Raw genomic sequence first — 26,030 nt, 5'->3', positions numbered from 1 at the left:
AGGAAATTAGGTTTAACCAAGTAGATGATAAAGCCTGTTTAAGCGGCCTACTCAGTGACATAAACTCGAAGCTATAGTCACTTTGCTAATTCAACAAGAGAGACAGCAGGGCAGCTTTCAACCAAACAGAAAAGTGACCGTTTCAGATTATCCAATATTCTTTGAAACAAATTTTTTTTTTTTTTTTTTTTTTGCGGTATGCGGGCCTCTCACTGTTGTGGCCTCTCCCGTTGCGGAGCACAGGCTCCAGACGCGCAGGCTCAGCGGCCATGGCTCACGGGCCCAGCCGCTCCGCGGCATGTGGGATCTTCCCGGACCGGGGCGTGAACCCGTGTCCCCTGCATCGGCAGGCGGACTCTCAGCCACTGCCCCTTTGAAACAAATATTTAAAATGAAAATAGAATGTTAGGAAATTCCTTTAACGCCTCCCTTCGAGGCGTGCAACATATAATCTTCAGCAAGTTCGAGAGTGAACAAAACATTCTGTCATCTGAAAAGAGAGCGTCTACCAACATCAGAAACAATCTCTTGATGTGTGTAGTTCTCTGTAGTTTTCAAAACACTTCCATTACACTGTCACGTCTGACCCTTAAAACTGTGCCGTCCAACTCTTTTGCTGACCTGACGGCGCTATCCCCACCTCCAGTGGGGCGGGTACCTGGCATGGATGGAGCACACGATAAATAACCACTGAGTGAGTGACTGAGCAAATTAGAAAATGGAGGGGCACCCAGAGCAGTGTCTGGAGCCCGACCGCCCAGGTGGGAATCCCAGCTTGCCACTTGAGCTGTGTGACCTTCAGCAAGGCACTTCATGTCTCTGTGTCTCAGTTTCCTCATCTGTGCAATGGGGGTAGTAAGAGCAGGTACTTCACAGGGCTGTTACGAGGATTAAAGTAACACTTATACAGAACTCTGAGCAAGCACAGAATGGGCACTATGTAAATGCTCATTAAATAAAGTGAGTGGATAAATGAATGAAGAGGAAACCAGCCTTAAGGAAAATTTAGAGATTTGGCCAACACCACACTACTAGTTAATAGTGCGTTAAAATCCCGACCCAACGCTCTTGTCCTCGAATTATTCTGGCCTTTCAATAGCAATAAGGGCTCACGATTCTGCAGCTTCTGTGGCCTCCCAACGGCCTCTGACAGCGAACGGCTCAAACCTGACGACGACCCAAGGCCTCCTGCACCTACTGCACCTGTGAGCTCACATTCCATGGTATATACCATGCTGGTTTATTTGCATGTCTGACTCCCTTATTAGACTAGAAACGACTTCTGGGGAGAAGCCATGGAGGGCGGTGTAATGGTTAATAATAAAGGCAGTTGACCAGGGAAGAGACCATGATTGTGGACAAGCAATTAATCCCCCGAAGGCTCAGCTTCACCCTCTATAAAGCAGAAGTGCTAAGGCCTAACTTGTGGGGTTAAAAAAAAAAATTCGATACATGTACTAAAACCCACCTAACAGAATCATGTGATACCCGGGCCGTGGTGGACACTCCCTGGCAGCTCTCATCCCTGGCAGTGATAACGGAGCCCCCGGAACCCTGTCCACTCTGCCAGACAATGGTGAGCCATTTCTAACGATTTCTAGCGCCTGTCCTAAACACCGAATTCGCCGATTCTTACAATGCAAACCATCGTGACTGCATGAAAACTGCAATTTATGAAGGCAGGTACAAGGTCATCACTGCCCGCTCCATCTTCCCCTCTCTAAAAACCAACCAACCCCACCCACAGAATGATATTAAAAGGATCGCGGCATGAGGGTGACCAAATCAACAACCTGAAACAAAATCACTGCTCTTAGTGGCGTGGGTAACCACATGTTCTATGAACAGAGCACAGTCCAAACTCTGTCCACTCATTTCTGATCTAAGATGTTTCCCCGACAAACCTGTGTGCAATCGCTTACCACCTTCCACATCATTTGGTCCCCATGCAATGAACCCCGTCCAGGCTATAATGCAACTGCCTGAACTCAGCAAAAACACGGAGCACAATGATTTTTCCCTTTTTTCGTCATTGGATGTCACCGAAGTTAATAAAAATTCCCTACAGAAGCCCTCATAATATACAGGAATGCATCATCTAAGAAATAAAATAAGCACAGGTGCTGAGAGAGAGAGGGATGTTATGCAGACAGAGATTTCCTGCGGTTCAGGTCTCACATAACAAAGCTTTTCAGACACGTTACTCCCCCGCCACCTGCCCCTCCCCAGGTGGACAACACTCAAATTTTAAGGGAATATAAATACACCCAACTGCATGAGCGAAATAAGATTTGCCAGAAAAATAAGGTGAAAAAAGAAGCCCAGTAAACGGATGAGGAGGAGGGTTTGGCCCAACTGGCTGCTTGAATGTGTGTCCGAGGAGAAGGGAAGCACAGGTGAGCTGATGTCAAGAAAGCAAGACCAAAAGACAACCCTCAGGATGGGAGAAAATATTTGCAAACAAAGCAACTGACAAAGGACTAATCTCCAAAATTTACAAGCAGCTCATGCAGCTCAATATCAAAAAAAACAAACAACCAAATACAAAAATGGGCAGAAGACCTAAATAGACATTTATCCAAAGAAGATATACAGATTGCCAACAAACACATGAAAGAATGCTCAACATCACTAATCGTTAGAGAAATGCAAATCAAAACTACAATGAGGTGTCACCTCACACCGGTCAGAATGACCACCATCAAAAAATCTAGAAACAATAAATGCTGGAGAGGGAGTGGAGAAAAGGGAACCCTCCTGCACTGCTGGTGGGAATGTGAATTGGTTCAGCCACTATGGAGAACAGTATGGAGGTTCCTTAAAAAACTACAAATAGAACTACCATATGACCCAGCAATCCCACTACCGGGCATATACCCTGAGAAAACCATAATTCAAAAAGAGTCATGTACCAAAATGTTCATTCCTTACAGACCCTGACAGTCTCCCGTGCTCTGAGGTACACGAGCTACCCCAACTATTTCAGCCACAGAAACGTCTACACCTCTAACACGCAGAGGCTGGCTTCAGAGAGTCTATGTGACTCAACCCAAGTCACTCACTCACTCAGCAGATCAGGGACACAAACCGAGGTGTCCCGACCCACCGTCCAGGGCCACTCGCAGCAGGACTGCGAGCTGCGCCCGCGAGCTGCCTCACACGGAAGTGCGCACAGCCAACTCTACAGTCAAGCCAGCTTTGTCTTTCCTTGTATATGCAACAGTTATAAAATAAAAGCTGGGCTAAAAATCATGGTCATCCCTCAATCCAGCAAACGAGGAAGGATCGGATTGCAAATGGTACCACCTCTCCAGCTGGCCCCCCAACCTGGCATTCTCCGCCTGCTCAGGTGAGGGAGGAAGGTGGCTAGACAGCCCCAACTCTGCACACTGCACCCAAAGCTAGAACGTGGGAAATCGAAGGTTCAACTTACTTGAAGGCGTTCGCTTCACGCCAGCCGCTGAATCAGCTTTTTTTTGCTGACCGCTCAGAGCCTTGCCTTTTCCTGTAACCCCGTTGGATGCCATGGGGGGCGGCTTTTTACCCTTCAACTGTTGAAATAAACAAATGAGAGAATTAAAAACAAACAGACAAAAACCTTGGGGTTTTTGCAGTAAATTGTTTCAGTCCCTAGCTCTTCAAGTAGAACAGAGCATAGGCAGAAAAAAACGCGGGTGGTAGAAAACCAATCTGGTTTCCCAGCACTGCACTGCTGTGACTTTCCCAGAGCAGCTAAGAAGGTTCTAGCACCGAGGTTCAAAACAAACGAGGTACACTAGGATGTCTGCAGCTGGGACGCACCACAAGTCACCTATTTCGACCAGGAGATCACACACGCCGACCAAGACACTGGCACAGACAGTGGGTATCTGAGAGCATTTGGTTGACATTTTACTAAAAGTCTGTGTTTCCAAAGATAAACAGCTTTAATTTTGGTGGAACGCTCTTCGGGGAAGTAGCATGACCGTGCACTTAAGAGTTCAACTTCCAGGGTTTCTATACTGATGTCCTAATTGGATAAATAAGTACCTGTTGATTCACAGACGGGGTCTGAGGAAGGAAGCAAACGAGGCAAAATATAGAAACAGCATGAACTAAATTTTAACTAACCACAGGGTTTTTAAAAAAATTCAACATACCCCTCACTTCTTTGGTGGCTGCAAGCCGACCCATGGTGCATTTTGCTTAAGTGATGCACGTGTACCTTGGTTGGGTCATAAGTCCAGCCCAACGGCAAAGGCTGACTGTACACGTCCAAGCCCGAGCTTCTCTGCCGCACCACGTTTCTTACCGTTGTGGGCCTGGGTTTTGGAAGCTTCAAATTCCCGCTCCGTCATAGGAGACGCTGGGCACATCATTAACGTTTTCTGAGCCTCCGTGTGCTCATTTAAAAATATAAAGATACTGATGTCTCCCACACGGTTCCTCAGAAGGTTAACTGACACAGCACACACACCTACAGCCCACATACGGTAGGTGTGTAGGGAGTGTGAGCTCTCCCCATTAAACAGTAGGTCCCCCATTCAAACGGCCAAATGAGGACACGACAGCTAAAGGTAAACGGCTTGCAAATGTGTTTCCTACTTAAAATAAAAATGAACAAAATACAAACATACACGAATCACATATTGAATGACTGATTCCAAACTAATCTGGGACAATTCAAATGTACAAGACAGTATATTTCGTCCCGTAATTTTTACCCAAGGGAACTCTAATACCAATAAAAAGACAGATAAATACATCGCCAGAGACACATTCACTTAGTGGGGGAAGCACATGACCTACCAGACTTTTTAGTAAATACTCAAAAAAACTAGAAGCCAACGGCTCCCATGTCTGACCATACATCGGCCTGGGCCCCTCAGATTCAGTGAATGAGAATCTCTAACAGTTGTTATAAATAACAAACAAACAAAAATCTTCTCACGTGCCGTTGATGAAATGAATTGGTTTCGAAGAACTGCTATAACTCTCTGAAATTCGAGAATCTTACTTGGCATTCATCATTTTCTTAAGATTACTCCAAAAATGGAAGGAAAAGAAAATAACTAAAAATGTGCCCCTCTGCTTTATGTTTGTAGAATATTCTTCCATGTGGCGCTTAGATCTTTACTCAAAGCATAAGAAAATCTTAGGTTGACATGCATGAAAACACAAAATTATATTTACACTGAAATGTTACTGTTTTTTGCCACCAGTACGAGGTGTGAGATGGACAATAGTTCAATATCAAGGTTACTGACCATACAATTATAATCCAAAATCCTTACTGTCTACTTGGTTTTAGGGAGTACACTTTTAGGGAGTACATTATGGGAAAATACTGTAGTTCTCAGAATAATCCTATTTAATGTTTAAAGACCGAAAAGCATTTGCCACGTGAAGCCCACCATTCCTCACTTACGTGTTATGGAAACACAGGAAAGGAACTGGCAGCTCAAAAATCTTCTGAAAACGTTTACTGTCCCACCGTTCCTGTCCTCTTTAACATCTTTGCCTTTAACTGCCGTAATTCACAAAATTCACTGGGGAACTTCCCAAGAATGGAAAGAGAGCCAGGCACAGGCAAAGAAATACAGAACGTAAACCATGAGCTGGTTAGGTGTGCAGTAAGTCCCCTACATACGAATGAGTTCTGTTCCAGGAGCGCATTCGTAAAGTCCAATTTGTTTGTAAAGTTAGCCTGGGTACCCAACTAACATAATCGGCTAAAAATACTGTACTGTAATAGGTTTACAGTACTTGTATAGGTTTATATAATAGGCTAGTAATACTTGTACAGGTTTATATAATAGGTTTATAATCACACAAATAACACATAAAAAACAAACACAAAAAATAAAGAACACATTTTTCATCTTACAGTACAGTACCTTGAAAAGTACAGTAGCCCAGTACGGCAGCTGGCAGACAGGGGCATGTTCGCATCTTTGAAAAGTTCACAACTTGAAGGTTCGTATGTAGGGGACTTACTGTATTTAATCCATTCCTGGGTGGCCAAACGTTGTGTATTTGCAGATTCTATTCTAGTTGAGGGAAAAAACTGCGCTTTACCCTTGATGGGGTTCACTGCCCACAAGCTGGTGAACAGACTCTCACTGCAAAGCCCTGAGAGAAGACTGTGACTTAAGGCGATTCTAGAAGACAGAATGAGATGCTGTACCTGTGAGCTGAGCCCGAGAGATGCCCTCCCCAGAGAAGAGGTGTTAGTGACAGACGGGGAGGCCGGCGGGCCGGAAGAGGCAGGGTGTTTGTAGTGGTTACAGGACAGCTTGTCAGGAGATGGCCTAGCGGCCTTCCTGTCAGCAGGAGGGTACCGAGCAAAGATTTTCGGAGACGGCAAGTTATCGTACAGGACCGCGTTATCATAGAGCGCCTCTTCTCCCAGGCCTCGGCCACGGGGAGCGGGAAAGCCACCGTCGGGTCCCCACTGTAACACACACAGCTTGTCGTTAGAGCCTCGGCCACAGGAAGCAAAGCACATTGAGATGTTATTAGCAAGCACCCCCAAAAAACGTGCACGTACCCCCAGTAAAACACACACACTCAACTAAGTGGACTGATTCAGAAGAACTTTTCTACCTTTGGGGACTTAAGGATTCTTTTTTCCTTAAATCGTTCCCAGGGCCATTGGCTTATGATAATTTTTTTTGTTTTGTTTGTTAAAGCAGGCAAAACATATATATATATATATATATATATATATATATATATATATATTTGACATTTCTTTAAAGAACTGGATTTCGGAAGTCCTCCTGACCCAGAAAGCTGAAGCAATGTGATGTGACGAAAGGAATGCTGGACTGGGGTCCGTCCGGAGACCGGGGGCTCTGGTTCTGCTGAGAAAACACGTTAAGATCCCAGCAAAGCACTTTACCTTTTTTTTTTTAATACTGACAGATATTATTATCTGTATTTTATTACTATTATTATTTTTTTGGCTGCGTTGGGTCTTAGTTGTGGCACGCAGGCTTTTCATTGAGGCGCGTAGGCTTTTCTCTAGTTGCGGCACACGGGCTCTCTAGTTGTGAGGTGTGGGCTCAGTAGCTGCAGCGCGTGGGCTTAGTTGCCCCGTGGCACGTGGGACCTTAGTTCCCCGACCAGGGATCAAACCCGCATTCCCTGTATTGGAAGGTGGATTCTCAACCACTGGACAACCAAGGAAGTCCCCAAAGCACCTTATCTTATTTCACAGTAAAAATGACTCACATAATTCTCATAGCAATCTTATGAAGTAGGGGGAAACTGAGGCAGAGAGGTCATACAGCTCTAAGAGGCAGAGCTGGATTAGAGCTATGCTCATAACTACACACTGCTTGGGGTCTGAACCTCAGGCTCCTCCAGGATAGGATGAGGGGCTCGATGCCAGAACACCTCTGGACCCTCCCAAGCCTGCTATGCGGGCGTCGGGGATTTAAGTTCTATGGGTGTCTGTCAGCGTCACCCCTGTTCCACGCTTGGTTATGCCTGAAGAAAGTGCAGTAACCAAAAACACAGGCTGTTAAAAGAAAAATCGAATAATCATAGAAAATAGGATGTTTCAAACTATAAATGATAGAATGGCATTACTTTAGTGGAAAACCTTTTTACAAAGGATTAAAATAGCTACAAGCCACCTTAGAACATGGACATTAAAGTATAAATTAAATCTGAAACTTACAACCACAGCCAGATTCTCTTAAGTTTTAAAGGAATTGCTTTCATTTTTTTCAAAAAAGAGAAAATATTAATTTATATACTATACTTATCTTACTCTATTTTTATATCCTTCTTGCTGAGTTCCTTTCTGCCAGGATGTAATTACAGCCTTTTGTTATGAAAATAGAAAAGGTTTAAAATTTCATAGTAAGAGTGTTTTTTATTCCTTTGCAATCACTTCAGTGTGTCTATTTTTGTGATGCCGGGGACCCATCTACAACCTAAAAATAATGTTACATGTAGATAAACGTGGATGTGAGTTTCATAATGACAACCTAGCATATATTTGTCCAGGGTTATTAAAATGGTCTAGACCAGACCATCATTTTCCTAAAATACCAAAGGATTAAGTCACATGGAAGACTTAGAAAACAAACACCAGAGAACTTCTAGATTAAAAGTGTGTGTGTGCCCGTCAGAAGATCCTTTTTGAGATTCACTTTCATCTAGGCCTCAGGGGGAACGCTGAATGGGTAAGAATTACTGAAGTTGAAACATTGCTAAAATGTCAGGTATTGGCTCAAATACATGAACCTTATAAAACTGAGAAGTGCAGGCTCTCGCAAAACAAAGGGCCCGGTCACAGAGCCCAGCAAGTAGAACAACAGTTTAAAGAGAGGCCTGAGCCTTAAGGAAGCCCTTAACAAGCAAATGAGCCACAAACGCTGCACACTGGACGTTCTGTCTTAATCACCTATGTCGTCCACCCAGCGATGTACACGCAGAAACGATTCCTAAATGCAGAGCCTTGGAGAAGGGCAGCTTTTCATTTCTAAACCAGCTTAAGCTGCACATGACCTAAAGAAAGCTCATTCCTGGGGGTGCCTGAACCTGTGTAGTATTCACAGGAATGAAGGGATGGGGGAACTAGACCAGCGTTTGGGTAGGTCCACGGTTTCTCTAAACCACGTGCACGGGGAGAAACCCCTCTGGGGAAAGGTACACGAGCGGGCCTTCGGGCAGGAAGAGTCAGAGACAGGTTTGCGTGTTTTATCTTTCAAAAAAAGCTGGCGCTGAGATCAAGGCTCAGAGGAGCAGACTGTCCCACGAGGATGAGGTGGCAGTCAGGTCTACGATGAGGGCAGGTTCTACCGAGACCAGCAAGCAGAGGCCGAGAGCCGGGCCCTCTTGGAAAGGGCACAGCGACCAGGACGCAGGGCGCAGAGACTGGACTGGGACCTGCTCCTGTCGGGCCACTGCGGGCTTTCCCCGAGTGTGTGGCTCCCACGAGACTCTCTGCAGGGTGGACAGCTACGGCCACAGTGGGTACCAGAGCCCCTCCAGCCCTGCAGACCCTGAGGCGAAGGTGGTGGTGAGAATGGGGAGGGGCAAGGGGCCTAACGTGTTCTTGCTGTGGGACAGGACCCATGTCCCAGTCACCCCAGACCACCCCGGACTCAGAGGGGACGCCATCCCATGGGCTTTGCAGCTGGGACGGGATTTCAACGTGTGCCCGCGCCCCGACACCCAAGTCCTAACATGAGCCCCTTTCACGGTAATCTGCACTTGAACGCGCTCCTTCCTCCAGGCTCCCCTCCTTCTCCACCAGATGGGGGCCCCAGCTCCAAGTGCACCCCACCCGGAGGATGCGGGACAGTGTCTGGAGCTGGCAGTACGGTCATTACTCTGCGGGTCTCCTTTCCGATGGTGATTTCTGGCGGTGTTTAATGGCATTGACAGGAATGACAAACGGTCTGCTGGTGCCCGATTACCTGCGTGTTCACACGCGGATTAAGATGAACAGGGTGTCAAACAGGAGAGAGATGGGGTGGGGTTTTCATCTTGCCTCAGAGCGTAAGAAAGCTTTCTCTCATTTGGACAGAAAGCAGGGGTGTAAGTCACAGAGATCCGCAGACCCCCGCCTTCCCGCACGGCTGACCTCGCTCTGCACGCGGCGCACTCACCGAGCCGCTGATGCAGGGGACGTCGTCGTAGTGCAGCGCCGTCCCGCTGGGGTGTGCGTAGCCATTGGCGGTGCTCCCTACATACGGATTAGTGGACAGAACACGCCTGTTCATGAAACTGAAAGAGAGAAAATGAGTTACAACCTTCCAGTTGATCACCAAGGCTTCCAGGAGCTCTGATGGATGCTCAGGCTCTGTCCGAGGCCCCAGGGTACAGAAGTGTCAGCACAGGACCCAGGCAGAATCGCGTGTTCCTACAGCCGTGGGGCAGACTCCTCACCTGTAGGACAGGACACCACCCGCCCGGAGGACTGCGGCCCGGACCCATGATGACCCTGCCGGGTACCCAGAGCAAGGCCTACACACACCCGGCACTCAGCAAATAACCCATTTGTGTTAGCAACCTGCTTCTGTCACCAGAGATTTACTGGAACACCTTTCTTTACCTGGACTCTTCGTTGACGAATCGTCTGTGGCTGCTTTATTTCTCACGTGCCTCTCTCATGAGCCTGTTAATTCTCAAAGGCAGAGACCATCTGGCCTGCAAAACTGACGTATCAATATTTTCTCTCTGGCTTTTTTCAGGAAAAGTCCACGGACCTGTTCTATAAGCATTTTAGAACGTCTATCCCACAGCATTTCTTGAGTTCTCAGCGTTTGCTCAGCATCACTACCCACCTTCCCCTCTGCCCTGCACGGCCCTGAACTTCTGGGAGCCTCTGACGGCGGCCACCTCCATCCCTCGTGTCACGGCTCTGCTCAAAGCCCCGGTGGCTCCGAGAACAATCTAGGGCTGCGTGGCCTGCGAGGCTCCGAGCGCCATGTCCGCTGCCTTCACCCCAGGCTCCTGGCAGCTCTCGCTTGCTGGCCAACAGCGCTTCTCTGAGACCCCTCCCTCTTTCAGTCTCGGTGGGAACTTCCCGATCACCCCAACCTCCCACCTCTGTGACCCTGTCCTGTCCCCTACTCCTTCCTACCACTAATCACCACCTAACATGTTGCACGATCGTGTGTCTACTGTCTGCTTTCCTCACTGGAACATGAGCTTTAGGAGGACACGGCCTTTGCCAATTCTGTTCATCCAGCACACAAAAGGTGCTTGGCAAGTACGAGCTGCATGAACGAATGAACACGGGAATGAAGGAAGGAAGGAATGCGTGAATGGTTTGCTCGTGATGTTATAAGCGAAAAACCTCAATGCCTAGGGAAGAAACAACCTAGATAACATGTTTCTCCTAATTGGGAAAACTAAGACAGCCTGAAATGAAAAAAATAGTTTTTTGGGTTTTTTTCCAATTTTGCTTCTTCTTGGGATCTTACATTTCTATGGTAACTAGATGAATAAAAGAGAACAAATGAGAAATAGTGAAGGCAGTAAGAGGGGAGGTGAGAACTGCCTCTCTGACAAGAGGTCTTGCAACAAAACTACACTGGGATTTCTGGTTTTGAAGAGAATGAGAGGAAGGGGCTGTGAAGGGTCAGCCCCCAGGCTCAAGCTGCAGTTTCCACTCACCCAGCCCTGGCTGCAGGAAGGTGGCTCAGGTGTCCCTCTGCTGGGACAACGCGGCACGCACGGCGAGTCCCACCCTGGACACGGTATTCTCTTTAATTTACAAAATAACTCTTCCTGCTTTTTTCTGATACAAAAATGTATATCATTATTCTATACTTAAAATATATCAGGGCTTCCCTGGTGGCGCAGTGGTTGAGAGTCCGCCTGCCGATGCAGGGGACACGGGTTCATGCGGTCCGGGAAGATCCCACATCCCGCGGAGCGGCTGGTACCGTGAGCCATGGCCGCTGAGCCTGCGCATCCAGAGCCTGTGCTCCACAATGGGAGAGGCCACAGCAGTGAGAGGCCCACATACCGCAAAAAAAAAAAAAAAAAAAAAAAATATATATATATATATGTATATATATATCAACATATATTTAGGAAAAGAAAATGTACAGAAAAGAAAGAACGAAAGATTCTCCTTGTTTTTAGATACATATTTGAAGTTTTCTGGTTTAAACATCCCATTTGAGGGTATTTTGGGGGTGAGGGTTTGGTCATGTGAGAGGCAGGACATGGGATGACCACGCCCTCCCCATGCCTGTGGTCCCAGGACGCTCCACTGCCTGTGAGCACTGATACCTGGATCTGTTCCACGTCCTGGCAGACGGACCCCCTGCCCAGGGACTGTCTCCTGCCTGGTCTGTGTCTCTGGTTTCTGGCGCCCAGCCTGGCACCCACACTGGGACACAGATGCCAGGAATGAGCGTGGACCATGAAGGGGCAGGACAGATGCTCACTCACTTGGAACAGACACCAGCAGGATGCTTCTGACCCACGGAACATAAGGGGAGGTCACAGACACACAGGATGTCCTGTCCCAGCTGGAAGAGACCTCGGCCACCAGCTAGGCTGCCCCTCATCTCACAGAGAGGGACCTGGGCCCCCAGACCAAGTCTCTGGGCCCGAAACAGCGAGTGGATCCAAGACCGAGTAAGAGGCCCCTCAGCTTCTGGCCTGGCACTCTTCCTAAAACAGGATTGTTAGCCAAATAGGAAAGTGGAAATGAGATAAGAGACCATATGCCACTTGTTAAACCAAAAACGTAAGACAGAAAAAAAAAAAAGTATAGGTAAAATATACATAACAGAAATGTCACCATCTTAACGTTTCTTTAAATATTTTATTTATTTATTCATTTGGCTGCCCCGGGTCTTAGTTGCGGCACGTGGGATCTAGTTTCCCCGACCAGGGATCGAACCCCAGCGCCCCGCATTGGGAGTGCGGAGTCTTAACCACTGGGCCACCAAGGAGGTCCCTACCACCTTAACCACTTTTAAGTGTACAGGTCTGGGGCGCTAAGTACATTCACACGTTGTATAGCCATCACCACCACCCACCTCCCAAACCTGTCATCTTCCCAAAGAGCTGAAGCGCTGTCTCCCCCACCCCCGGCACTCGCACCCAGCACCCCACTTCCTGCCTCTGTGGATTTGCCTACTCTGGTACCTCACCTAAGTGGATCACCCAGTATGTGCCCTCTTGTGTCTGGCTTATTTCACTTAGCGTTAATACCTTCAAGGTTCAGTCATGTTTCAGGAAATAGATTTTAGAATAAAACCTCCCAGGGATTCAGATGAGAAGGTGACTCAAGGTGAAAGTTTCCTGTCAGTCTGCCTGCTCTCCTCTCTGTGTCCACACTGATCTACCGCTTTTATCGCCATCACTGTTGTCACAGCTTTCTTATGGGGCTCCAACCCAGCACGACTTGAAAAGAGTTCCAGAAGAAACTTTCAGAATATTTGCCCTGTATCATATCATCTATATACATCTCATTTAAAAACAGGCCGCAGGAAAGCATGTTTCAAATGCTTACCATTATTAACACTCTTAAATAGACCACTTTTTACATTACTATTATTTCTTTTACTGTCCTCTTCCCAAAATACACCATTGACCTTTCTCCCTCAGACATAATCCAATGTACAAAAATTTCCCCTAATAACCCTGAGAAGATTCATTAACCGGCTGACAATTTACATAAAGGCAAAAATTAATTCAACCTCAGATTATTTATCACATTGACAAGCTACCATATTTTATAGTTTGAACGCTGTTTCCTTGTTAAATCTCTTCTCTCAATTCTTACAGAAGGTTTGGCAGAAAACTAATAAATATAAATAAACTTTATTGCTAAGTGACATCTCCTATAAAGGTTTTTCCTATAAAGGTTTTAATGGGGTAGCAAAGACTCCTGCAGCCACAAACTCATTACATGCACACTTTTAATAAATCCGTTTTCAGAACTGCAATCTACATTCCTTTCTCGAAAATGTGACCTTCCCACGTTTGGTTTAGATGAATATTCCACACTCATTTGTGCTCTAGGGGAAATATTTTTAGTCAGGGTTTCTCTTAGATGTGGTCATCAGTTTGCTTATTATCACTGAAGTTACACGTGGACTTAGGAGAGGCTTTTTGGAAACGAATAAGGTCCAAAATAGTACGGTTAACAACCATAAGCTCCTTTCTCTTATGTCACTCTAGATGGGTAGATTTTGCAAAACTGGACTTAAGGAGATTACATTTCTTAAAAAGCTTCTTTAAATGTGCTTTATTTACTGCACGATTAGGAGTTTCACTCTGATTTACCTACACCTTGCTGATTAGATAGAACGTTATTATGGAAAAAATAACGAGGATGAACAGCCAGCACTTGACTGTGTCACCCTGGTTTTCACACAAAAGAACAGTAGCGAGAATAAGCAGTTTGTGCTTCAGAAGTCCTCCAGCATTACTGGAGATTTCCCAGTAAAGTCGTACAAGATTAATTCATTTTCTCAAGGCTATTTACCTCAATTGGGTGTAACATGGTGGCTTGATTCCTAATATGGGCAAACGTTATCTTCATTTTACTCAGCCCCAGAATGTCCCAGGCAATCATTAAATAAACATTCATTCTACAACCCCATTCAAGATACAAAGGAAGAACGCTCCAATCTCCCATAAACACCACTTGGGTGGAAAAACTAGATGGCGCTGTTCTTATTAAATAGGCAAATGATAGCGTAAACATTTGAGTTTATCTTCTTCCTACTCAAAGGGTAGGAAGTTGATAGAACGTTTATCATCACGTGCTGATTGTGTAACTCCATCACCTGCTCTGTTTCAATCTGCCTCTCCTCAGCCCCAATCCAGACTCTCTAAAGATGAAGGAAACAGAAGGGGTAATCAAGGGATCAGAGCTATGGCAGCTAGAAGTTTCAGACATCATGTCGCCTAAACTCTCTGTTTTCACACAAGGAAGCTGGAACACTAACAGCTTAGGAATGACCTGCCCAGACTTTCCATTTAGTAACTACTGCAGCAGGACCAGAACCCGATTTCCTTCCTCCAGCCCAGTGCGTCCCCTCGTAATCCCACGGGCACTGCTTTATACCAAGGATCAGCAAACTCCTGCTGAGCGTGGCCACGTCTGCTGGTTTCAGGACTGTCCTGCTGCTTTTGCCTGGCCATGCAGAGCTGAACGTGGCGACAGAGAGGGGTTGTCACAGTGGAGAACATGGGGTCTGCAAAGCTGAAAATGTTCACCATCTTGCCCTTCACAGAAAAGTATGACCAACCCCTGCTTTAGACAGTGGACAGCGTGAAATAGGAACCAGCCACTTCTTAATCTCACAGATCCATTCCTACATATCAGCAATCCTCAAGTGTTTTGAGTCTTTACATCCTTCGAAGTTACTGGAGACTCCCAAAGAGCTTTGGTTTATGTGGGTGTTTGCTATCAGTGTGCACTGTACTTGAAACTGAAACTCAGAAATGTATTCATTTTTATTCATTTAAAAATAATGGGAATAAATCCACCACATTTAAACATATTTCTATAAAAATTAACTATATTTTCCAAAATAAAAGAAAATGAGTGAGAAAAGTGGTAGTTATACATGTTTGTAAATCTATTCAATGTTTGGCTTAAGAGAAGACAGCTGGATTCTCACACGTGCTTCAACATTCAACTGGTTGCAACAAGTTGTTTTGGTTGAAGCATACGAAGAAAATCTAGCCTCCCGCAGATGTCTAGTTGTAAAAGTGAGGTGTATTTTCATAGCTTTTCCAGGTCATGGTAGATATTCTTTGATGCTACACCAAAACTCGACAAGTAGTAATTTCTTAATGATTCATTGCCATGTAGAATCTTCACTGTACTGTATCAAAAAACCCACACTCAGTATCACCACCAATCTTATCAGAAAAGTCTGAGTACTGGGAAGCTGTCAGCTCACAGTGGCAGATACAAATCTCCCCCAAATTCTCATTTCTGAGTGCAAGCTCAACTCCATTGCAGGCGACAAACACTGCCAACCGTTTTCCTCCAGGGGAGAGGCTCACTCGGTTCATTTCTGAAAAAGTGTCTGCAAATACTTAACGTCTGAATAACCATAGTTCACCTGTTAATTGTTCTTTCAAGTAAAAGTGAAAAAATGGTGGTGGGGTTAGGGAGTGGCTAGTTGAGTTAGCAACTCAGTCTTACAAGAGCGTCTCCTCAAGACAACATGACAGTTCAGTCAATGTAAGTGCTTTGTGTGTCCTGCCCACTACGTAAATGTTAAAAAGACACGTGCTCGAGAGATTTCATAAAAATATCTACTATCTGGCCCTTCACAGAAAAAGTAATCATTGTACTGCTTCATCACAGACATCTTTTTTTTTTTTTTTTTTTCTCTTTCCTCTGGCTGCGCTGCATGGCTTGCAGGATCTTAGTTTCCTGGCCAGGGATCAAACCCGTACCCGCTGCAGTGAAAGCGTGTAGTCTTAACCACTGGACCGCCAGGGAAGTCCCCATCATGGACATCTTAAGTGAACACAGCATATCCTTTTACTACAAGCGAGTGGCAATGGTCACAGCACAGTGTGGAATGACCACGGATGTCCTAAGGCACCTGCCAATCTATCCCCCACCACCACCCTGCTGTTGCTTTTGCACCATCGATGCAAATGTCACTACAGCGAAGAAGAAAAATAATTTCTTAGCATTATTATGAGAATAGTTTTGACCTTTGGGACTGACTGAAAGGGTCTTGAATACCCCCAGGGGTCTGTGGACCATACTTTGAGGACTGCTGCTATAATTTTCTTTGCCATCATTATGTTAAGGAAATATTCATAGTTTAAAAGGACGTTTTTGTACATAACAGCACTTTAAAAACAATCACATTTAAGTTTTAAAAGTATATGATTGATGGCTCTGAAAACTCAGTCGTCACTACAGCAATATGTCGAATTATTTATGCTTTATAGAACTGTTCCCCTAATACAGGGGTCAGCAAACTAGAGCCCATGGGTCAAATCTGGCCCACTGCCTGTGTTTGCAAATAAAGTTTTATTGGCACATGTCCATTCATTTACGTGTGTGACTGCAGTGGCGGAGCTGAGTAGTTTTAACAGGGAACATTTGGTCCACAAAGCCAAAAATATTACTATCTTGCCTTTTGCAGAAAAAGTTTCCCAACCCCTGTTCTAACAGAAAACACAGATGGTTGAAATGACAAACATTTCAGCAAAATTTGGGTTAATATTATACAAAAAGGAGAGTCTTCAGCTGTGTTTTTTCCCCCCCCTTGAAGGCTATACACTTACATAAAAGGAAAAGAAAATTAGGGAAAAAATAAAGTTGTTTAATTTCAGTGCCGCTTCGCACGGCGGTGGATCTTACCAGAAGGTTTGCTTGGCCGTCTGAATGACATTGGCCGACATCTCCACGTCTATGTAATCATAGTGCAGGGCCCCAGGGTCTGTGGAGGACCCCGTCTCAGCCAGCAAAATCCCAATCCACCTGCCCATGTCTTCAGAAGAAGATGCCTGTTGAGGTGAAGGGGGGAAAAGTGCATTTTACTTAAGTAACAGTAAAGAGTTTTAACATTTTCATTAAAATGTCAAAAAAGAGACAACATAACAGGAAAGGCGGTGGAACACGAAGCACCTGAGGATGTAGACAAGGAGGCAGCCGCTACCTGAGCCACGGGATTAACACCATGTCCACTCCAAGCCTTAATGCGGAAGCTGCATAATGGTTATTCCCAAGGAGATAAAAACCCGAGGTCCTAAGATGCCTCCCAATTATTTTGGGGAAAGGCACTAGGGTGGAGGACATGGAAATTAATGGAATTATTTAAATCTCAGCTAAAAGAAGCCGTTTAGAAAGGCTCCTTAATTTGACAACAAAATCTGGGAAGCAGAAAGGCCCCTCTAACCATAGCCGCTTAACCTGGAAACCACACCAGGCCACAGCCCCTGTAGGTCACCAACTCTGGTGACCAGTAGCCCTTGCTGTGGTCTCCTGAATGGGCCTGGAAGGGCAATTTTATTTCCCTGATTAGATGGTACAGAATATTAACCTACTTTCACTTTCATATTAGTTGTGATATAGGTGTAATGTTTATAATCGTTGGGCTGCTTTGTGCATGTCATTCTTTAAGATATTTGAAATGCTCCCCGGATGTCATCTGCCTAATTTGCAAGTCTGAAATATATCTTTAAGATTGGGGTCATTAAAATTTTAAGCCGTCCTTCTTATGTGATTTAGAAAATCAATTACATTACATTCATAATGGTATTTCAAATGTCTAAATACTATTGGCTAATCAACTGTGTAAGTCATATTTAAAGTTTAGGGGAAACTGAGCTATCAAATGTGTGAGTTAACTGAATGTCAAAGAAAAAATAAATATTTAGCTTTTTGCAAAAATTACAAATTTTTTATATAAAGAAAGATCTGTAAGTTTAGCTTCAAGACTTAAAGAAAACTGGGTTTCATCATTATAACCTTGATGAGTTGGACACTGATCAGAATACAAGTAATCATATATACCCCATGGCAGGCTCTCGGGAGGAAGAGCCATTGACAAGGAAGGAGTTGTGTTTTGTGTGCTGATAGAATTGGCTACTGATACTGTACAAGCAACAGTATCATATGCGGCCATGGACAAAGTGAATGGATTCCAATTACATGCCTTACGGAGAGTAAGAATGTAATCAATGTTTGCTAAACTGAAATGAATTGATTTGAGTGCTTGGATAATAAAAAAATCACAAATATGCTCTCTTCACTGGTCTTTTGTCCTCCCCCAAACGAAATCTACGTCAAGAATGTATCTACGACTGAATCTATATCCATGTATCTATAACTATTTCATTTAAGCATTTTTAAAAGTATGTTAACATAATATCTAAGATGTGGTTGATACTATTACACTGTTAACTATTTTCTTCATTGTTTAAGAAATTTCCTCATAGGCTTTTAAAAAATAATAACTCTGTGGTGTTGGACTAAAATTAGAAGTATTAGTTACGATCTTGTGGCTTTTAGTATATAAATAGGTATACATGCAGGTATACACATGTATATATGCACATACACGTGTGTAATATGTGTAACATAGAAACATGCCTGAATATACGTATGTACAAACATACACATACACACAATTTCCTATGACTACTGAAAAGGCCAGGCGCAATGACACCTCAGTAACTCTGAGCACACCTTCTACCCAGATCCTGGTTTCTAAACACCATTACCCACTAGGAGTTGTCCACTAAGAGCTCTTCGGAACATGGCTGATTCCAAGAGGCCTGGGGCAGAGAAGAATACAAGATGAGCCTGGAACATCTTGTTGCATCATAACATAAGGAAAGAGCTCAAAGAAAGAAGGGGACCGCGGACTGTGGTGTCTTTATTACAGGGACATAGCAAAGGCCACATGGCTCGAAGGGCTTTCTGCTGACCAACTCTGTTCATTTGACCAGGATAAATCATGACAATAAAGGATTATAATCACTGATTAAAACAATAATCTATGAACCCCTGCTGATATACATATATATATATAAATGAATGAATAATTAATTGAGAGAAAGGGAAATCTTCCTTATAGTAGATACTAACTAATAAGTGTAGAAGGAATAATGGAATTAGAAAGCCCCCATTTAGCAGCTGTCATTTTAATAACTGTATCAGGCAAGAGTCATTCACGGATGCTAAGAATTAGTGGGTGAAATTGTGAGTGAGAGGATATTGAAAGAGTCTCAAAGAATCTTCCCACATGAAGCTTATTAAAGACAAACGGGAAACACAGTAACTTTGCAGTGGGGAAGCCATGCAGACATCCCACCTGAGAGATCAAAGTTAACATCACCAGTTGTGGGACAAACTGACGGGCGTACCTGCTTAAGTGATGCAGTGTCAAACACACCACTGCTTCCACGTGCCCCTGCCAAGCATGCCTACCCCAGATTCGAATTTCAAGGAAACGGCAGATATGCCCAAACTGAGGGGCCGTCTACACAATAATGGTCTGTACCCGTCCCAAGTATCAATGTCATGAAACCAGACAGAGAAAGCCAAAGAGACTGCAGCTGAATGCAACACACCACCTGGGGTTTTCTTCCGCTGACAAGGGACATCATTGGGATAACTGGGAAAATCTGATTAAAATCTGTAAGTCAGGTAATTGTATTGCATGAGTGTGAATTTCCTGATTTTGATAATTATACAGTGGTTTTAGTAAAGAAATACCCTCATTTTGAGCAACTTCACACTGAAGTGTTTAGGGATAAAGGGGCAACACGTCTGTAAAAGGTTCTGAAAAAATTTACACAGAGACAGAGAGAGAGAGAAAGAGAGAGAGGGAGAGAGAGGGGAAGAGACCATGCAAGAGATATCAAACATAGTAAAATGTTAGTATTTGGGGAATATGGGTGAAGGGTACATGGAATTATTTGTACTAGTTTCACAACTTTTCTGTAATTCTGAAATTATCTCAAAAGTTAAGATAAAATGGTCTTAGAGAAAGTACAGAATACAACTTTACTGGTCGGATCACTGCATTTCCTAACTGATTCAGGCAAACTCTTTGCTTATGTTGGAACACTGAGTGTGGTTACGTGTGTGTGTGTGTGTGTGTGTGTGTATGTATCTGTGTTTGATTCAATAACTGGAATAGGGAAAAGGCAATGAAACACAACCCCCATTTTTTGGGGACGTGAGGCTGCACCTATAGGGATGGGAGCAAAGACAGGACAGGGCCCTTCTCACCCAGATCCTCCCCTGCCCCTGCCCCTGCCCTCCCCACGGGGGCTCCTGTCACCACCCGGTGTCCAGGCCAACGTCTCACTTTTCACCCCCGAATCCAGCGTGTGCCAACCCACAGCGTGTGCCTTCCTGTCCTCGCAGCCTCTCTCAGATCTGCTGCCAGAGCTCTCACGTGACACCTGAGTTGTTTGCATCAAGAGTACAGTTTCCTCATTTACGTTTTTGGCTTTTTTCCACTCTCATCCACCCTACAGCTTTCAGCCCTCATAAATGCTTACAAAGCACACCGACTCTAGCCCAATGCTCTGTTTTACAGACAAATAAAGAAGCCGAGAGAGAAAAACAGACTGGGTTGTGATCAAAGTCTGCAACAGAACTAGGACTGGGGCCCAGATATCCTGATCCCAGCCAGGCCTGGCCTCCCGTCTGGGAAGTCAGCCACAAGGGCAGGCTCGGCCCTTCGACCTGTTATCTCAAACCATCCAAACCATCGGGCAAGGAGCCCTGTGTGAGAAAGAACTATGTTGTTAATCCCTTTTTGTCCCCACCAAAAGAAAGCAGTCTCTGAAACTAACTCCTATCTCCTACAAAGACCTTCTAGGTTGGCTAACGGGGCCCCTTTGATCTTGGTCACAAGCCCACGCCCTTTCCTTCACTGGTCAGTGACACTGCAGTCATTTAGATTAGGCTCTGCATCTGATTAATTCAGAACACACGTCAGCCATGCCACCAAACCCAAAACATCCTCCTTTCTGTCAACTGCATAGCATAAATATACTTACACGTACTCCAGAAATTCTACACTCTGATATTTGTGTATGCGTGGATATACATATGTATGCGTGTGTGTCTTTGTATCTTAATCATGATAATGCTAAGTGAAAAAAAAAAGACAAAGGAAAAAAGGTCTGAATTAATATCGGGTAGAAATAAATTAATAACAGACGATAAATAAAAATTTTAAATTTCAAAAACGAAAGTTTTAAGTGTGTAGCTAAGAAATTCGTTTGAATTGCCTTTTTTTGCTTTCGTGAATAAGGAGGTCTGAAAAAGCAACCAAACAATAAAACGCATGCAAAGCCAAGGGTTCTTAAAAACCAAAGGTGTTCTTTTTGTTCTTTTGTAATCTGGCTCTCTGGCCACTGTCGATAGGCAACTGGTAGTCAAAAAACACCTGCTCCATCGGTGAAGAAGCCCAGAACATTCCAAAGGACAGCTTGAAGGAAATGCCACCAATTCAGAGGCAGACCACGGTTAGGGGAGAAGTTTTACTGGAAATTTTAAAACAAGTCGTTTTGTGGCCCCTTTTAGAAAGCAATCCACTGCCTGGAACTGTGTACTGAACTTCCACGCAAACACGAACAGAGAGGATATCAGACAAGGAGGTGACCTGGCAGGCAGTCTACCGTGGACACTGTGCAGAGAACTGGCTGTGCCGTCCACACAGCTGGGGCCCCTCGGAGAAGAAAAGCAGGACACGTGGGATAGGACAGAACCAAAGCTGCCATCAGCTGGCTGTGAGGACCTGACGGGGCGTCCAGGCCGGACCCTAGAAGGCAAACCACCGCGAGCGAATGCCCTGTGGCTCCCACCTCCAACACGGCCACCTCCTGGCCGTTGCGAAGCAGCCGGAACGTCAGGGGGTGTTTGGAGTCCAGCCCCGGGATGACCTCGCAGCCACGGAGCGGGATGGAGACGATGTGGGTCTTCAGGTCGGCCCTGTCCTTGTGGAGGATGAGCTTGTTTTCCTTGACGCGGCACCAGCGCTCCCGCCAGCGGCTGTTGGAGAGCACGTTCAGGTAGCCTGCAACGAGAGCAGGCCCGTCAGCCTCCCCAGGAAGGATGCGCCCCAGGAGGCCACGAAGACGGAACGAACCCTGCACACAGCACGTCTGCAAGTGCAGGCTCCTGGGAGCAACAAGAGCCACCACTGTGAGATGACTGACCTCCATCAGCTCTGGGGGCTGAGACAGGACAGACCGCCCAGGAGCCCGAATGCACTGTGTGGTGCGTGCTGAGGACCATGGAGGGAACCCGGAGCTTGCCCGGTGTACGAGAGGTCACTGAGCCGTCAGTGGCTGGCAGGAGAAAGGCTATGAGGACACACTGCCGTCCTCAAATAGCTGAAGGGACCTCACCCAGGAAAGGGTTCGGGTTCATTCCGAGTAGTGGCAAATGACACCACCAGGGCAAAAGTGACGAGACAGGCAGATTTTGGCTTAACATGAGGAATAAGACTACCTGAAAATGAAAGCTTCCCACAAAACAGGCAGCCCTGGGAGGTGATAAGTTCCCCATCCCTGGAAGTATTCCAGCAAATGACGGCAAATCCTCAGGATGAGATTCCTGCCCGGAGGCCAGAGATGCCCTTCCTCAGTGCCCTCTGACTGGAGGATGCTGTCTGACTGCTGAAGTCTAAAGGCCTGAGTCTGATGCATGTGCAGTTTTGTCATCCATGTCTCTGAGGCTGCACTACATCTCAGCGCATTACGGATGGAATGTGATGGAATTACAAGAAGAGCTGTCCTCATTTTTTTTTTTTTTTTTTTTGCGGTACGCAGGCCTCTCACTGCTGTGGCCTCTCCCGTTGTGGGGCACAGGCTCTGGACGCGCAGGCTCAGCGGCCATGGCTCACGGGCCCGGACGCTCCGCGGCATGTGGGATCCTCCCGGACCGGGGCACGAACCCGCGTCCCCTGCGTCGGCAGGCGGACTCTCAACCACTGCGCCAACAGGGAAGCCCTGCCCTCATTTTTAAAAAAGGAAATCAGCTCAAATACAAGAAACTGATCATTTTCACCTGTCACAAACATACAGTGCATTTTTCTGGAAATAACAAGGCAGGACAAACAGATTTCACGGGGTGACTTCTGACCAGTCCATAACGCTAGGAAGACGGAGGAAGTGAGTGGAACAGCATACAGAGTCCAGGTCAACAAGGAAGAAGTGAAACAAGGATTCCTTAAGTCATTCGGCTGCTCTTTCGACTCACACACACACATACACACACACGTGTGCACACACGCACACACGCGCAGCTCAATAAATAAATAAATAAAATCCTCTCTGATCCTGATTTTTCTAAATGTCTTTTTCCAAAAGGGATCTGGACGACGCCTTTTGCTCCTTTATTAGCAATGGATAAATGCTATAAAGGCTAAAACCAAACAAACAAAACCCCAAACAGGGGTGTTAGAGGTTCCAGAATGATGCTATTTTATGTATAGACATTACTATACATAATAGCTCAATGAATTCACTAGGAAAATGCTTATAATACTTAAATGTACGTTCAGGGCTTCCCTGGTGGCGCAGTGGATGAGAGTCCACCTGCCGATGCAGGGGATGCAGGTTCGTGCCCCGGTCCGGGAAGATCCCACACGCCGCGGAGCGGCTGGGCTCGTAAGCCGTGGCCGCTGAGCCTGCGCGTCCGGAGCCTGTGCTCCGCAACGGGAGAGGCCACAACAGTGAGAGGCCCGCGTACCGCAAAAAAAAAAAAAAAAAAAAAGTACGTTCAGTTGAATGTAAATCAGTTCTACCAATATATCCTAAAGGGTACCTGGGACTAAAACTTCCATTTGGGACACAAGTTGCCATATTTGTAAAATTACAGAGAAAATGGAGAAGTGAGCCCATGAGCTCAAGTGCCTGGGACCTGAAGTTCCTTGCGCTTTGCACAATTAGGAGGGACTGGAGGGAGGCGAAGACAGGCTGGAGAAGCAGAGTTCAGAAAAAAAAGGAGGCTCACACCCTGATCTCCTTCCTTCTTGTTCACGGCTACGCAGCGAAGACCGACCTGAAGCCCTTTGCACAGTTGAAGATGGAAGAGAAAGAGCTGCTGTTTTCATTCTGGGAAATACTATTTGGAAATGACGTAGTTCTTCTGACCCGCTTATTCTTTTTTTTTAAGCTCTACTTAAAACATATAGTCAAATGTAATATCTGAACATCTGAGTAACAGCTATTAGAACTATTTAATATCTCCGTCTATAAGTCATTAATCACGCTGAAGGCCCACATCTTTGGATTTTTTGGAAATAGCTGGCAACCGGATCCATCGTAAATATGTTCCAAGCACGAATGGACACACATGGTCTATGGACAGTATGATGGCGTACAATTAAGAAGAAACAAATGGAAGCATGGATGGCTTTCAACGAACTTAGTCTTCTTGGGCACACAAGGTCGACAGGCGAGTGAACAGTTTGTAGAAGGAAGCACTAAGGCCCAGGGCACTGATGGACGTGACCACTGGGGCTGGCAGAGTGGAGGCTTACGTGTGCTCCGGGGCGGGTCCTCACCTGGGCCTTAAGGGGTGGGGGGATCCCTTCAGGCCTGCAGAAGCGGGGAGCGTGGTGAACTAAGACTTGAGACGTCTAGCGACCTGGTCACAGAAAACCTCGGAAGCTACTGTAGGGGCCTGTCCTTGTTGCAGAAGATGGCGGGGGTCACAGTGGGGAAGGAGATGCCAAGACGTTTATTGAGGAATTTAAGCACACCTGCCTCCTCAGTAACAGTGAGGGGATTCCTCTAAACTTCCACAGGACTTCTGGCTCTTAGAGTTCACCACGTGGGTGCACCTGTCCCCAGCGCAGGGGGGCCGCAGCTTCTGAGTGCGGCTCGGCCAGCCACGCAAATGACACATCTCCTGAAGAGGGGAAGGTGCTCATCAGGTTTTCTTCCCTGACCAAGTCACCAAATGCCATGGGTTTCTTGACATGTGAGTCACAAAAGGAATGATTACATTGGACAGATCCACACTTTAGTTAGAGCATGACTTCAAAGGAAATTACCATATTTTAACGCCTTCCTCATAATGAGTTACAGTTGCCCAAAAGGGAAAAGCAAAACGAGAATCACAGTGGGTAACAGGCCTGTTTCTGTAAAGAGCAAACGCCACGGAAACAAGCCCACATCTGGCATTTGGCCTCCCCCCGCAGGCTCACCGCCTTCTCCAAACAGGTGGCCGAAATTCCTACTTTCTGGGTAGGGACCCCGGATGAGGGAGAGACCACGCAGGGACATGGCAGGCAGCTCACCGAAGTACCCGGGAGTCAGAGGGCAGGTCCCATATCCCCTAATATTCTTTCTCCCCGCCACGACACGGCTAGGCTGTGATGGCTAGGCTGTGATGGGATCCCTGCCTACACAGGACCCCGTCAGCCCCAGACGATCAGCCTGAGCAGACACCCACCACCAGGTGGCACCAAAGAGCAGCCGGGCCCCTTCGCAGGCTCGCCTGGGTCAGGTCAGCGCCCTGCTAATAAGGCGATTCCAGTATCATTTGATTTTTTGTTTGTCTGTTCCCACCTATCATGTTATGGTGAGATGTTACGGTATCGTAACCATCTGGGAATTTCGGTTTGATGTTCTGAGGTTATCTTTGCTCCGAATTCTAAAGAAAGAACTCTAAGGCCTCTGGCAAAAGCTTGGTGACAAGTGCGTATGAGGTTTCATGAGGACGGCCTGAGGCTGACCAAACACACACAACCACAGGAGGAGGGGACAGATGTGAACGCTCCCGCGGTCAGCTGCGTGGGGACCTGGAGCCTCTGGTCCAGCAGCTGCAGACGAGCAGACAGGGCCGCCTGGCCGAAGGGGGGCCCGCGTCCACTGACTTCTTCTCTAGAACGGGAAGGGCAGCGTCTCCTGTGCTCTGGTCACACTTTTGTGAGGACTTTCACTGAATTGCTCGTCTCATCTTAGCCAGCCTCAGACTGCGATCGGCTGAGAGGAAAGGGGCTGCTCAGAGAGCTGATCCCCGCCCTGCGACGCCGAAACCCTCCCTTCCACCAGAGGCACGCGCCCTCCAGCGGGCACCCAAAGAACCCGAGACA

General features: G+C 46.1%; 1 protein-coding gene across 2 annotated transcripts in view; it reads right to left on the bottom strand.

The window, feature by feature from the left end:
* Positions 1-26,030, bottom strand: part of AFAP1 (actin filament associated protein 1) — a 149,176-nt gene that overhangs the window by 13,750 nt on the left and 109,396 nt on the right. The window contains exons 10-14 of one of the 2 annotated variants that reach the window (XM_022554796.3): positions 21,787-21,998; positions 16,817-16,962; positions 9,609-9,726; positions 6,167-6,433; positions 3,434-3,551 (exon numbers count right to left, since the gene is read on the bottom strand). In XM_022554796.3, the coding sequence (XP_022410504.1) occupies positions 3,434-3,551; positions 6,167-6,433; positions 9,609-9,726; positions 16,817-16,962; positions 21,787-21,998 (861 nt within the window). The remainder of the gene's footprint in view (positions 1-3,433; positions 3,552-6,166; positions 6,434-9,608; positions 9,727-16,816; positions 16,963-21,786; positions 21,999-26,030) is intronic. The other variant, XM_022554794.3, reaches the window with a different exon arrangement.

Source organism: Delphinapterus leucas, chromosome 5 (genome assembly GCF_059928025.1).
Source record: "Delphinapterus leucas isolate spDelLeu-1000000601 "Yukka" chromosome 5, BTC_Dleu_Yukka2, whole genome shotgun sequence".
In the NCBI taxonomy this organism is placed as follows: domain Eukaryota; kingdom Metazoa; phylum Chordata; class Mammalia; order Artiodactyla; family Monodontidae; genus Delphinapterus; species Delphinapterus leucas.
Note: the sequence above shows the minus strand (reverse complement) of the source record. Positions and strands in the feature narration are given on the sequence as shown.